The 15841-nt window shown below is 47.3% G+C and overlaps 1 protein-coding gene across 1 annotated transcript in view; it reads left to right on the forward strand.

The window, feature by feature from the left end:
- Nucleotides 1-15841, forward strand: part of POLA2 (DNA polymerase alpha 2, accessory subunit) — a 254105-nt gene that overhangs the window by 155151 nt on the left and 83113 nt on the right. Inside the window, exon 11 of the mRNA XM_063944856.1 lies at nucleotides 2298-2340. Within this exon, the coding sequence (XP_063800926.1) occupies nucleotides 2298-2340 (43 nt within the window). The remainder of the gene's footprint in view (nucleotides 1-2297; nucleotides 2341-15841) is intronic.

Raw genomic sequence — 15841 nt, forward strand, 5'->3', positions numbered from 1 at the left:
GGACGTTGTCAGGGCATTGAAAATATATATTTCAAGGACGGCTGGAGTCAGAAAATCTGACTCGCTGTTTATACTGTATGCACCCAACAAGCTGGGTGCTCCTGCTTCTAAGCAGACGATTGCTCGTTGGATTTGTAGCACAATTCAACTTGCACATTCTGTGGCAGGCCTGCCACAGCCTAAATCTGTCAAGGCCCATTCCACAAGGAAGGTGGGCTCATCTTGGGCGGCTGCCCGAGGGGTCTCGGCATTACAACTCTGCCGAGCAGCTACGTGGTCGGGGGAGAACACGTTTGTAAAATTCTACAAATTTGATACCCTGGCTAAAGAGGACCTGGAGTTCTCTCATTCGGTGCTGCAGAGTCATCCGCACTCTCCCGCCCGTTTGGGAGCTTTGGTATAATCCCCATGGTCCTGACGGAGTCCCCAGCATCCACTAGGACGTTAGAGAAAATAAGATTTTACTTACCGATAATTCTATTTCTCGTAGTCCGTAGTGGATGCTGGGCGCCCATCCCAAGTGCGGATTGTCTGCAAGACTTGTACATAGTTATTGTTACAAAACAATCGGGTTGTTCTTGTTGTGAGCCGTCTGTTCAGAGGCTCCTACGTTGTCATACTGTTAACTGGGTTCAGATCACAAGTTGTACGGTGTGATTGGTGTGGCTGGTATGAGTCTTACCCGGGATTCAAAATCCTTCCTTATTGTGTACGCTCGTCCGGGCACAGTATCCTAACTGAGGCTTGGAGGAGGGTCATAGGGGGAGGAGCCAGTGCACACCACCTGATCCTAAAGCTTTATTTTTGTGCCCTGTCTCCTGCGGAGCCGCTAATCCCCATGGTCCTGACGGAGTCCCCAGCATCCACTACGGACTACGAGAAATAGATTTATCGGTAAGTAAAATCTTATTTTTTTTTGTCAGTTTTACTGCATTTAGAATCAAATGGTCTATTGCCATTTGCTCTCATCCATTACCAGATTTTCATTCCAACCAGCCAGATCTGATAGAACAGAGGTTCTCAAACTCTGTCCTCGGGGGCCCACACAGTGCATGTTTTGCAGGTCTCCTCACAGAATCGCAAGTGAAATAATTAGCTCCACCTGTGGACCTTTTAAAATGTCAGTGAGTAATTAATACACCTGTGCACCTGCTGGGTTACCTGCAAAACATGCACTGTGTGGGGTCCTGAGGACCGAGTTTGAGAACCTCTCTGATAGAAAAATATTTGAGTTAAGCTGGCCATACACCTAAGGTGCCCACACACTGAGCGATTTTCAAGTCATTTTGGATGAAAACTATACAACGTAACGATATATCGTTCACAAAAGTGCAACTCTTATGTTCTGCTCAAACGATAACGATCTGCTGCGCGTCCCCGCAGCTCATATGATGTATCCTCTGATCTTACCTGCTGCAGTCAAGATCTGCCAATATCTGTCAATGTCTTCAGCGATCGTACTATAAATCGTTTGTTAAAAGAACACTTTTTTACAAAATTGTGAGTCGTGGACTGCCAGGGAGCTCCCTGGGGCATTCAAGGGAAATCGCAAACGATATTGCATCGTTTGTGAATCGCTCAGTGTGTGGACACCTTTAAGTAGCCCGTTTATATTGAAAGGGCATGGGTACAGCAACCTCCATATACTGCATCATGAATAAGGCCCATGAGTGGCTTAATATACATTTAAAGGACAGACTATGGGCCTAATTCAGATCTGATCGCAAAAGCAAAATATTTCTCTAATGGACAAAACCATGTTGCACTGCAGGTGGGGCAGATATAACGTGCAGAGAGAGTTAGATTTGGGTGGGGTGTGTTCAAACGAAAATCTAAATTGCAGTGTAAAAATAAAGCAGCCGATATTTACCCTGCACAGAAACAAAATAACCCACCTAAATCTAACTCTCACTGCACAAGTTATATTTGCATTCCCCCCCCCCTCCCCCCGTGCAATGCACATGGTTTTGCCCACTAGAGCACAGGTTCTCAAACTCTGTCCTCAGGACCCCACACGGTTCATGTTTTGCAGGTCACCTGTAGATTTTTAAAATGTGACAGTTGGTGATACACAGTGCAGCTGCTGGGTGACATGGAAAACGTGAACCGTGTGGGGTCCTGAGGACAGAGTTTGAGAACCACTGCACTAGAGGAAGATTTTGCTTTTGCAATCAGGTCTGAATTAGGCCCTATTTTGGCACACAATCAGCAGTATTTACAAATAAAAGGACTACCTATAAAATTTTTGTTGTACATTTTATTTTTCAGTTAGACGTAACCAGTTCTTTTTCTTCTAGGGCGTTCCACTTCCTTTTTACAAGCCAAACCTGGATCTGGAAGGCAAGTGAACTGAGATGTGCTTAATGTAATTATGGAATTCAGCATGGTGCAATGCTGCTTATTTTCTCCGTGGAGTATTAATAGCAGTCAGCTCAGACTACTGTAACTTTTATCTGCAATGTACCCTCTCATATGCCAAGCCATGTACAGTTTATGTGTCTAGAGCAGTGATGGCTAACATTGACACTCCAGCTGTTGTTGAACTACATATCCCACCATGCCCTGCATCAGTTTTAGCATGGCCATATAACAAAACCGTAGCAGGGCATGCTGGGATATGTAGTCTAACAGCTGGAGTGTCAAGGTTAGCCATCACTGGTCTAGAGCAATAGTTCCCAAAAATGGTCCTCAAGGCACCCCAACAGAGCTGACTCTGATGTACTAATTAATTTGCCTGTGCCTAAGCATGGATAGCCTTAAACCCTGGACTTCCGGGTGCCTTGAGGGCCGCGTTTGGAATCACTGGTCTAAAGGATCCACAAATTGGCTGCTGCTTGGAGTTGGTGGGGATGTAATTTACGTTTGCATTTACACACAAACTGCATTCAACTGCATGGATCCTCGGATGTTTAAATTGGTCCTACCATGTTATAGGCGAGTGGTTGTAAGTCTTAGATTTTTGTTGCTAACTGAAGATTAGTACTATTGTCCTCATAAGTATAGCAACACACACCTATGTTACTAAACCTGTATAGACCAGTTGCAGCTTTGACCTTTATAAAAGCAGAATCTGCAAATAGCACACCTCTTTTTTATTTTTTTTATCTTTCTTTTTTTTTTAATGCGGTAACCACTATTTCTCTGACGTCCTAGTGGATGCTGGGTACTCCGTAAGGACCATGGGGAATAGACTGGCTCCGCAGGAGACTGGGCACTCTTAAAAGAAAGATTAGGTACTATATCTGGTGTGCACTGGCTCCTCCCTCTATGCCCCTCCTCCAGACCTCAGTTAGAATCTGTGCCCAGCCAGAGCTGGATGCACCTAGTGGGCTCTCCTGAGCTTACTAGAAAAGAAAGTATTTGTTAGGTTTTTTATTTTCAGTGATATCTGCTGGCAACAGACTCACTGCTACGAGGGACTGAGGGGAGAGAAGCAAACCTACCTGCTTGCAGCTAGCTTGTGCTTCTAAGGCTACTGGACACCATTAGCTCCAGAGGGATCGAACACAGGGCCCGACCTCGATCGTTCGTTCCCGGAGCCGCGCCGCCGTCCCCCTTGCAGAGCCAGAAGACGGAAGAACCAGGAGAAAATTGGCGGCTGAAGACTCCGGTCTTCAATAAGGTAGCGCACAGCACTGCAGCTGTGCGCCATTGCTCCCACAGCACACCACACGCTCCGGTCACTGGTGGGTGCAGGGCGCTGGGGGGGGCGCCCTGGGCTGCAATAAGTATAACTTTTGGCAAATGTGCACATAATACAGTTATAAACTGTATATGTGCCTAATCCCCCGCCATTAACATTATTAAAAAAGCGGGAGAAGCCCGCCGCGGAGGGGGCGGGGCTATCTCCCTCAGCACACCGGCGCCATTTTCTCTTCACAGCTCCGCTGGAAGGACGCTCCCCAGGCTCTCCCCTGCAGTATACACTACAAGAAGGGTAAAAAAAGAGAGGGGGGGGCACATAAATTTAGGCGCAAAAGGTGATATAAGCAGCTATTGGGGGAAAATTCACTTTGTGTTAGTGTAAATCCCTCTGTTATATAGCGCTCTGGTGTGTGCTGGCATACTCTCTGTCTCCCCAAAGGACTTTGTGGGGTCCTGTCCTCAGTCAGAGCATTCCCTGTGTGTGTGCGGTGTGTCTGTACGGCTGTGTCGACATGTTTGATGAGGACGCTTACGTGGAGGCGGAGCAAGAGCCGATAAGTGTGATGTCGCCCCCTGCGGGGCCGACACCAGAGTGGATGGATATGTGGAAGGTATTAACCGACAGTGTCAACTCCTTGCATAAAAGGTTAGATGACGTAACCGCTTTGGGACAGCCGGCATCTCAGCCCGCGCCTGCCCAGGCGTCTCAGAGGCCATCAGGGGCTCAAAAACGCCCGCTACCTCAGATGGCAGACACAGATGTCGACACAGAGTCTGACTCCAGTGTAGACGAGGATGAGACAAATGTACAGTCCACAAGGGCCATCCGATGCATAATTACGGCAATTAAAAATGTGTTGCACATTTCTGACATTAACCCGGTTACCACTAAAAAGGGTATTATGTTTGGGGAGAAAAAGCAGCCAGTGACTTTTCCCCCATCTGATGAGTTAAATGAATTGTGTGAAGAAGCGTGGTGTTCCCCAGATAAGAAATTAGTGATTTCTAAGAGGTTACTAATGGCGTATCCTTTCCCGCCAACGGACAGGTTACGTTGGGAAACTTCCCCTAGGGTGGACAAGGCGCTCACACGCTTATCAAAAAAGGTGGCACTGCCGTCTCAGGATGCGGCCGCCTTAAAGGAGCCTGCAGATAGAAAGCAGGAGGCTATCCTGAAGTCTGTGTATACACACTCAGGTACTATACTGAGACCTGCAATTGCTTCAGCATGGATGTGTAGTGCTGCAGCTGCTTGGTCTGTTACCCTGTCAGATAACATTGATTCCCTTGACAGGGATACTATTTTGCTAACCATAGAGCATATTAAAGACGTCGTCTTATATATGAGGGATGCACAGAGGGACATTTGCAGGCTGGCATCTAGAATTAATGCAATGTCCATTTCTGCCAGGAGAGTATTATGGACTCGGCAGTGGACAGGTGATGCTGATTCTAAAAGGCACATGGAGGTTTTGCCTTATAAGGGTGAGGAATTGTTTGGGGACGGTCTCTCGGACCTCGTATCCACAGCAACAGCTGGGAAGTCGACTTTTTTACCTCCGGTTCCCTCACAGCCTAAGAAAGCACCGTATTATCAAGTACAGTCCTTTCGGCCTCAGAAAGGCAAGCGGGTCAGAGGCGCGTCCTTTCTGCCCAGAGGCAGGGGTAGAGGGAAAAAGCTGCACCAGACAGCCAGTTCCCAGGAACAAAAATCCTCCCCTGCTTCCACTAAGTCCACCGCATGACGCTGGGGCTCCACAGGTGGAGCCAGGTGCGGTGGGGGCACGTCTCCGGAACTTCAGCGACCAGTGGGTTCGCTCACAGGTGGATCTCTGGGTTCTACAAGTGGTATCTCGGGGATACAAGCTGGAGTTCGAGGCGTCTCCCCCTCGCCGTTACCTCAAATCAGCATTGCTCTCAAGGAAAGGGAGGTAGTAATGGCGGCAATTCACAAGCTGTACCTTCAGGTGATAATCAAAGTTCCCCTCCTTCAACAGGGACGGGGTTACTATTCCACAATGTTTGTGGTACCGAAAGACAGACGGTTCGGTGAGACCCATTCTAAATTTGAAATCCTTGAACACTTATATAAGGAAGTTCAAGTTCAAAATGGAATCGCTCAGGGCGGTTATTGCAAGCCTGGAAGAGGGGGATTTTATGGTGTCACTGGACATCAAGGATGCTTACTTACATGTCCCCATTTACCCACCTCACCAGGAGTACCTCAGGTTTGTGGTACAGGACTGTCATTACCAATTCCAGACGTTGCCGTTTGGTCTGTTCACGGCACCGAGGGTATTTACCAAGGTAATGGCCGAAATGATACTCCTTCGAAAGAAGGGAGTTATAATTATCCCGTACTTGGACGATCTCCTTATAAAGGCAAGGTCCAAGGAGCAGTTGTTAGTCGGAGTAGCACTATCTCGGGAAGTGCTACAACAGCACGGCTGGATTCTGAATATCCCAAAGTCGCAGCTGATTCCTACGACGCGTCTGCTGTTCTTGGGCATGATTCTGGACACAGAACAGAAGAAGGTGTTTCTCCCGGAGGAGAAGGCCCAGGAATTGTCATCTCTGGTCAGGGACCTCCTGAAACCAAAACAGGTGTCGGTGCATCACTGCACGCGAGTCCTGGGAAAGATGGTAGCTTCTTACGAAGCAATTCCCTTCGGCAGATTCCATGCAAGGATCTTTCAGTGGGATCTGTTAGACAAATGGTCCGGATCGCATCTTCAGATGCATCGGCTGATAACCCTGTCTCCAAGGGCCAGGGTGTCGCTGCTGTGGTGGCTGCAGAGTGCTCATCTTCTAGAGCGCCGCAGATTCGGCATACAGGACTGGATCCTGCTGACCACGGATGCCAGCCTTCGAGGTTGGGGGGCAGTCACACAGGGAAGAAACTTCCAGGGACAATGGTCGAGTCAGGAGACTTTCCTACACATAAATATTCTGGAACTAAGGGCCATTTACAATGCCCTAAGTCAGGCAAGACCCCTGCTTCAACACCAGCCGGTGCTGATCCAGTCAGACAACATCACGGCGGTCGCCCATGTAAACCGACAGGGCGGCACAAGAAGCAGGATGGCGATGGCAGAAGCCACAAGGATTCTCCGCTGGGCGGAAAATTGTGTTAGCACTGTCAGCAGTGTTCATTCCCGGAGTGGACAACTGGGAAGCAGACTTTCTCAGCAGACACGACCTCCACCCGGGAGAGTGGGGACTTCATCCAGAAGTCTTCCAAATGGTTGTACACCGGTGGGAAAGGCCACAGGTGGAAATGATGGCGTCCCGCCTCAACAAAAAGCTAAAAAGATATTGCGCCAGGTCAAGGGACCCTCAGGCGATAGCTGTGGACGCGGACGCTCTAGTGACACCGTGGGTGTACCAGTCGGTTTATGTGTTCCCTCCTCTGCCTCTCATACCCAAGGTACTGAGAATGATAAGAAGGAGAGGAGTAAGAACCATACTTGTGGTTCCGGATTGGCCAAGAAGAGCTTTGTACCCAGAACTTCAAGAAATTATCTCAGAGGACCCATGGCCTCTGCCGCTCAGACAGGACCTGCTGCAGCAGGGGCCCTGTCTGTTCCAAGACTTACCGCGGCTGCGTTTGACGGCATGGCTGTTGAACACCGGATCCTAAAGGAAAAGGGCATTCCGGAGGAAGTCATCCCTACGCTGATTAAAGCTAGGAAGGAGGTGACCGCAAACCATTATCACCGCATATGGCGAAAATATGTTGCGTGGTGTGAGGCCAGAAGGGCCCCAACGGAGGAATTTCAGCTGGGTCGATTTCTGCACTTCCTACAGTCAGGGGTGACTATGGGCCTCAAATTAGGTTCCATTAAGGTCCAGATTTCGGCTCTGTCGATTTTCTTCCAAAAAGAACTGGCTTCACTGCCTGAAGTTCAGACGTTTGTTAAAGGAGTGCTGCATATTCAGCCCCCTTTTGTGCCTCCAGTGGCACCTTGGGATCTCAACGTGGGGTGTTGAATTTCCTTAAGTCACATTGGTTTGAGCCACTTAAAACCGTGGAATTAAAATATCTCACGTGGAAAGTGGTCATGCTGTTGGCCTTGGCTTCGGCCAGGCGTGTGTCAGAATTGGCGGCTTTGTCATGTAAAAGCCCATATCTGATTTTCCATATGGACAGGGCAGAATTGAGGACTCGTCCCCAATTTCTTCCTAAGGTGGTATCAGCTTTTCATTTGAACCAACCTATTGTGGTGCCTGCGGCTACTAAGGACTTGGAGGACTCCAAGTTGCTGGAAGTAGTCAGGGCCCTAAAAATCTATGTTTCCAGGACGGCTGGAGTCAGGAAAACTGACTCGCTATTTATCCTGTATGCACCCAACAAGTTGGGTGCTCCTGCTTCAAAGCAGTCGATTGCTCGCTGGATCTGTAGTACGATTCAACTTGCACATTCTGCAGCTGGACTGCCGCATCCTAAATCTGAAAAAGCCCATTCCACGAGGAAAGTGGGCTCTTCTTGGGCGGCTGCCCGAGGGGTCTCGGCTTTACAACTTTGCCGAGCTGCTACTTGGTCGGGTTCAAACACATTTGCTAAATTCTACAAGTTTGATACCCTGGCTGAGGAGGACCTTGAGTTTGCTCATTCGGTGCTGCAGTGTCATCCGCACTCTCCCGCCCGTTTGGGAGCTTTGGTTTAATCCCCATGGTCCTTACGGAGTCCCCAGCATCCACTAGGACGTCAGAGAAAATAAGAATTTATTCACCGGTAATTCTATTTCTCGTAGTCCGTAGTGGATGCTGGGCGCCCATCCCAAGTGCGGATTGTCTGCAATACTTGTATATAGTTATTGCCTAACTAATGGGTTGTTGTTATGAGCCATCTGTTCGTGAGGCTCAGTTGTTGTTCATACTGTTAACTGGATATAGTATCACGAGTTGTACGGTGTGATTGGTGTGGCTGGTATGAGTCTTACCCGGGATTCCAAATCCCTTCCTTATTGTGTCAGCTCTTCCGGGCACAGTTTCCTAACTGAGGTCTGGAGGAGGGGCATAGAGGGAGGAGCCAGTGCTCACCAGGTAGTCCTAAATCTTTCTTAGTTGTGCCCAGTCTCCTGAGGAGCCGCTATTCCCCATGGTCCTTACGGAGTCCCCAGCATCCACTACGGACTACGAGAAATAGAATTACCGGTGAGTAAATTCTTATTTTTTATTTTATTTTTTTATTACTTTTTCTTATTGAGGTATCAAAAAAAGAAAACAGCAACAGAAAATATTGCAAACAATAAATCAATAGACCACAACGATCACCGTACATAATCACAGAAAGTTGGGTGAAGAAGTTACAAACATGTCGATATATGTGGTAGGGAGTTGGTAGGGTCAGAGAGTAGCATGAATATACAATATCAATATAGACTCGTATAGTATTAGTCACGTCTGGAGCTCGGGGGAGATCAAAGCAACGCAATTGGCGGGTCTTGTATCGCTATCCTCGGGAGATACCATACAGTGTTTTTTAGGCTGTGATGTATTTGCATTTTAGTAGAAAGGGGTAGAGTAGCTATATATGATTCCCACATTAAGAAAAATCTTTCCACTTCCCTCTCTTTATGTAGCAGTGTTTCCATCCAGTCCATCTTGAAAATAAAATTTAATTTAGTCAAAAATAAGGGTATTTGAGGCGGTGTGCTATCCAACCAGCCTTGTAATATTGTTTTCCTCCCTGCTGCACTGATGGCTAGCAGTAGTTTTTTTGCATGCCAGGGTTATTCGTTGATGGGGGTCAAATAATCCCAGGATCGCCCATTCCGGAGTGAAGGGGACATGGTTAACTAGTTTGGCTTCCGTATATCTGTGGATTAGGTGCCAAAAATATTGAATGTCGGGGCAAGCCCATAGACAATGAAAAGTGTCAGCTTCTTCCTGATGGCAGCGTAAGCAAGCATGACTCTCCGCAGTGCCCATGCGATAGCGTTTTAATGGTGATAAATATGTGTTTAAGAACAATTCAGTGTACATGCTAGCCGATAGAGTCCTTTGGGAAAACACTAAAGCTTTCTCCAGTGTCGGTATAGTTAGGGCCGGGAAATGAAGTAACCATTTCGACATCCCTTCTGGTATGGCAGCATTATCCAATATATCTCTTAAAAAAATTATAATGAATGGATAGAGCTTTGCGCTGGGGCGGTGGGTATAGGTCAAGAGGTTATCCAAAGGATTGTTCCAATCTTTTTTAGAGAAATGTTTCAGTACATGGGCCGTGTAAAAACGCAATTGTAAGAGTGCCAGTGGGTGAGAGGCCACTAAGGGATAGGCAACTGATAATTCCCCAGGTGTGAGAGCGCGTTCTTGGGTAGTGGAGACCACTGACTTTAAGGTATGCAAGCCCTCCACACTCCAAGCAATGAAAGGGTGAGCAGCCATGCCATCAAGGAAGTTGGGATTCCGGAGCAGGGGTAAATGGAGGGAATGGTATGAGTTAAGACCCTTTTTATGACGCAGGATATGCCATAACCGTCTAGTGGACCATAATAACGGGTTGGATCGTAATGGCTCTGAGATTTCCTGGTCATGAAGGTGGAGGAAACAGGTTAGGTCGTAATCAGCCAAGAAATTTTGTTCCAGGGACGTATCCGTATATATTGACGTTTTAGAGATCCAATCACGTAAGTGACGTAGGAGGGCTGCTTGATTGTGGGTCACAATGTCTGGAAGGTTTATACCTCAGTTATGTTTTGGCTGTTGTAGTTTTCGCAAAGCAATTCTGGTTCTGGTACCATTCCAGATAAACCTACGGATAATCGAGTTAATGTGATGAGAGTCAGCTTTAGTTAGTAAAATTGGCAATGATTGGATGGGATATAATAGGCGTGGGATCGCTATCATCTTGAGAAGATTAGCTCTGCCCAAGAACGATAGAGTCAAATGGCTCCATGATTTTACATCCTCAGTAAGTACGTGAATAGCCTTGGTAACATTCAATTTGTATAGTGAGTGTAAATTACGGGGTAACAGGACTCCTAAATAGGGGATATAATTCGTTGCCCATATGAATGGGAACCGCAGGGCCCAACGGGGGCGTCCAACCGTGCCACCCAGGAACATTACAGTGGACTTATCCATGTTGATGTATAGGCCCGATATGGAGCTGAAATTTTCGATTGTGTGTAAAATAGATGTTTGGGAGGATTCCGAGTTACCAATATAAAGGAGAATGTCATCTGCAAATGCAGATATTTTAATTTCTCGGCTTCCAAGTTTAATGCCTTGAAATGTGTGGTCACTTTGCAGAGATCGCAGTAGGGGGTCTAAGGCCAGGTTAAACAGTAAGGGGGATAGTGGGCACCCCTGACGCGTTCCCCTTTCCAAGGTAAATTGAGGTCCCACCATGCCATTAATCAGTAAAGAAGCTGAGGGGGTGGAATATAGGTTGTGTATTAAATCTATGAAACCCGTGTCAAAAGCCCTCCTTTCCAATATTTTAAATAGATGCGGCCATAAGACCGTGTCAAACGCTTTGTGGATGTCCAGGCTGAGAAGCATGTTTTGTTCCCTAGGGGAATTGTTCGCCATAGCGATCGCTGCTATTGCTGTTCGGATTGCTTTAATTGCATGACGACCTTGGACAAAACCCATTTGGTGGTCAGTCAATAGGTCAGGAAGGACTGTTTGAAGGCGGGTGGCAAAAATCTTGGCTAAGAGCTTGTAATCGACATTAAGCAGGCTTATTGGCCTGTAGGATGTTAGCAGAGTGGGGTCCTTGTTAGGTTTGGGTAGGAGAATTATGTGGGCAGCGTTAAAGGTAGGATAAGTCAATCCGTGTGTTTGGATGCCTTTGAGTAATTCTAGTAAAGTGGGGGTGAGGTGAGGTTGTAGTATACGATAGTATTCCCCAGAGAAACCATCGGGGCCAGGGGCTTTATTGTGAGGAAGGTAAAAGATAGCTGAGTTAAGTTCCTCCATAGTGATATCTCCTGTTAGGGCGTCTTTGTTCTGGATTTAATTTCGGTAATGTTGCGTCAGTTAGTAAAGTGTCCTGCAAAGCGATGTTGATAGGGGAGGAGCGAAATAAGGTTTCAAAGTGGGATTGGAATAGCGATAGTATGTCTTTGGATTTGGTAAGTACAGTTCCGGTGGAAGGGTGTTTCAAAGAGGTGATTGTGGGACGGGGCTTAGATGGTTTGGATAGAGAAGCCAAAAGTTTGCCTGCTTTGTTCCCCCAACGATAAAACTTGTGTTTAGTGTATTCCAGGGAGTGACGAGCTTGGGTTGCTAGGTAGGATTCAAGGAACTGTCTAGATTGTTTATATGCAGCTAGTGTGTGCTCAGAGGGGTTCGCAGTGTAGAGCAGAAACGAGTCATGCATTGCTATTTTAAGGTTATATTCGATTTTTGATTCCTTCCTTTTACGGGAAACGTAACTAATAATATGTCCCCTCATCACTGCCTTGGAAGCTTCCCAGAAAAGAGCCGGGCGGTCCCAATAGTCTAGATTGTCCTCGACATAATTGTTCCAGTGATGAATGAGATATGCTTTAAACTCATCAGAGTGGGCTAAGTAATAGGGGAATCGCCAGATGCGGTCAGTAGGTTGCATCTGTGGGTGAGAGAGGGCCAAGAGTATGGGGGCATGGTCCGATATGACAATGTCAAAGATATCAACCTGTTGGATGTCCGTCATTAAATCGTCAGAGATGTAGAATTTGTCTATACGAGAGAGGGAACCGTGGGCCAAAGATAAATGGGTGTGGGTCCTGTCCGTAGGGTTTAATAATCGCCATGGGTCGGATAGTTGTAAATTATGTCGAAACGTTGTGAGATGTCAGTGTGACGTGTTCGCATTTCGCAAAAGGGGGGGAGATTTATCGAGGGAGGGGTCCTCCACCATATTAAAGTCGCCTCCAAGAATTAAAGAGTAGTTGCATCTACTACGTAGGAGATGTCCCAGGTATTGAAGGAAATGATGTGTGTTAATGTTTGGGGCGTAAACATTGACAAGGGTGTATCTAGAATGGTACAGTTCGACGTCAAGAATAATATATCTAACTTCAGGGTCTATAGTTTGTGAGAGGATAGAAATAGGTAAACCCTTCCTAAAAACAATAGCAACACCTCGAGCTTTTCGCTTAAAGGAGGTGCATGTGTCTATCCAAGTAGCCTTTAGCGAATTTGGTTCAGAGGTGACCCAATGCATTTCTTGAATCTATACTATGTCAGGGTGGAAACGTTTAAGGTGGGTCGTAACTCTTTTGCGTTTGATAGGAGTGTTTTAATCCACCAACATTCCAAGATAAAATTTGCAGGGGCCTCGGGGGTAGGCAGGTAATAGGGTCAGAGGGCGTGGACAGCATGGCTACTCACCCTCCCCAGGAGGAAGATCAAGAGGCAGATAATGATAAACATATTAGAAGTGCGTGGTAATAAAGCGGGTAAAAATTGTTTCCCCCGAGCTCCAAGACATAATCAACAATCGACAAAATAAATACAAATACAGAAAGTAAACAAGTTGTTAAGATAAACATATGCATGTGAACGTGGTCTTGTTATGGTGAAATACCTCAAACTAACATTTTCAACAATTTTCCTAACCATGAAACAAATAGTGGGCACCAACTAAACTTTTAGCGGTGCGCACTCCATCAACTTCAAATAAAATCAAAATAGGGAGGGAAAGCAAGAGTATGCAATACTCTGGGGACATGGTAAACAGAATTGTATCCTGCCCAGGGCGAGTAGTGCCCAGTGAGACATTATTAAGGTGGGGACGATGAGGGGGAGTCCTGGGCCATGAGTCGGGATTTCGCTGCCTGAGGATCTGTGAAGAACACCTGGGTGCCGTTTAACAAAACCCTAAGTTTGGCCGGATACAACAGCGCAAAACGGATTTTATTGTTGTGCAAATAGGTGCATATCTCAGAGAATTCCCTGCGTTTCTGGGACACCATGGCCGAAAAATCCTGAAAAATCAAGATTCTATGGCCCTGAACTAGAAGTTCCCCGGATTTGCGGTAAGTGGATAATATAGTTTCCTTAGTTCTATAGTCCAGGTATCGTGCTAGCACCGGTCGGGACTGACGTTTGGTCCCCTCTTGGGGTGGGCCGATCTTATGTGCCCTTTCAATGTGAGGTATATCAATGTCCTCCAAAATATTTATGGCCAATGGTAGGGCGTCAGTTAGAAAAGTGATAAGAGCCGTCCCAGTGATGGACTCAGGAATCCCTACAAAGCGTAGGTTGTTCCTACGAGACCTATTTTCAAGGTCATCTACTCTTTCAAGTAACTGTTGTGTGGTTCTATCATGGGCCTCTAACGTGGATTGACATGATTGAATAAGATCATCTGCATCCCCCACCTGGGTCTCCAATGCCGTAATACGTGAGGCGTGGGAGTCAATGCGAGCCAGGCCAGCATCCAGCTGTGCCTGGAGGCCCTCAAACAACTTGTCCATAAGGGGCATAAGGAAGTCTGAGATCTCCTTCGCAGTAAGAGCTGAGGATTTGTCTCCTGAGGCCTCAAATATGCCAGGATCGGAGTGGGTTGGTGAGGATGGTGTCGATTTTTGAGGGGGTGCCTTATTTTTCCCATTCTTATTAGCAGGGTTGGAGTTTTTGGGAGGCATGGTTTTGTCTATAAATCTATCCATACCCCTGTAAAAGGGGGGGGGGGGGGGATAAGCAGACGTCAAACACACACACAAAGACAGGTGCTAAGATATGTATATAATATGCAATGAATAATACCAGGGCAGGACATGACCATAAAGTATCAGAACATGTTGGGAGTCCCCAGAAGAAATTGCAGAGGCGGGAATTTACAACCCACATACTAATGCCAGCGGGGGAAATTACAGGAAGTGAGGGGACTGGGAAGAGTACCGGGTTATTAGAGGGAGGGGGAACACTTGCACTGTGCCCAGAGAGTGCAGAATTTTTTTTTATTTTTTTTTATTTACCCCCAAAAGGACCTTGGGTGCAAAAGTGTTGAATGTACACTATTAACTCTAGGTTTAGTCAATTTAAAGGAAACACAGTATGAAGAGTCATCAGTTACATAACAACCAGAAACAAAAAGTTAATTCAAAATAGATGTAGAATACTGGCCGTAATCACAGGTCGCGCAGTCCTACAGGGCGACTGCAGTAGGAGGAGTTCATGCAACTTCTGAAAGGCGGTTCATTGGTTAGAAAAGACAAGGGCAGAGTTCACCTTGTGCAATCAACTGGTATTCAAGGGCTGTAGGATGGTTGGGGGCCGAGCGTCTGATGCTCCAGGAGAGTCAGTGGGAGCCAATCCGGGGTCGCCGTGAAGCAGTGAGTAGTGAGAGGAAGCACAGGGCAGGTTGTTGATGTTGTAGTGCAGGATTTGTACATAGGTAGAGATCTCGTAGATAGAGCGGCAGGGTCAGGAGCCTCTGTGGGGGGGAAATAGGCGGTAGCAGATGTTAGCGTGGCGAGTGGGACCCGCCGTCCAGGGTGGCCTCTCATACCGCAAGGCCGTTGTGGTGCAGAGGGTAGAGATGGCGTGTGAGAGCAGATATTGCGTGGGGGCAAAGGGCGCAATTTCACAGCCAGAGTAGAAAGGTAGAATTTCGTCTTGCGGCCGATGATTGCGGCCTGACTCCTGGGATAATGGCTAAGACTTCGGGTGCAGCAGTTAAAGTTCCAAAGGTGATCCCTTCATGGAATAGCAATGTATGCCATGTATCCACTGATATGGGTGCAGGGAAGGAGCTGCTGGGTCCGGACTCGTGTTAAGATGCGGTCGTCACAGACGTCCCGCCCACCGGCAGTCTTAACACAGGTAGATAAATGTTAAAGTGACATTTCCTCTAAAGTGGGTGAGTACACACTGGTGCACCGGCTGGATGGGGGTTGTGGGACATCAGATGCCGAACCAGGGTCCCAATGTTGGTGAAGGGAGCGGGTGACCCAATGGTCCCAGGGCCGAACACAGGTAGGCACCTTGGGTAAGGCAGAGTCCAAGCACAGTAGCCCACGTCAGGGGGACGGTAGCGAGGATCGTTCACAGGGCTAGCTTTGGGCCTCTGTACCTTTTAGGGTATTTTTAAAAAGCGGGAGGCCGGGAGATGAATGCATATGATCTGGGGAGCGTTCCCCTCCGGTGGAAGGTTCAGGGTGTCAGGAAGGTGGTGCGGCTGTCGCCCGTTGAGAGCAGGTGCTATGCGACCAAGCAATGCAGGCAGGGCAAGGAGGGGTAGCCGACGTCC

The sequence above is a fragment of the Pseudophryne corroboree genome, chromosome 11 (genome assembly GCF_028390025.1).
Source record: "Pseudophryne corroboree isolate aPseCor3 chromosome 11, aPseCor3.hap2, whole genome shotgun sequence".
NCBI lineage: Eukaryota > Metazoa > Chordata > Amphibia > Anura > Myobatrachidae > Pseudophryne > Pseudophryne corroboree.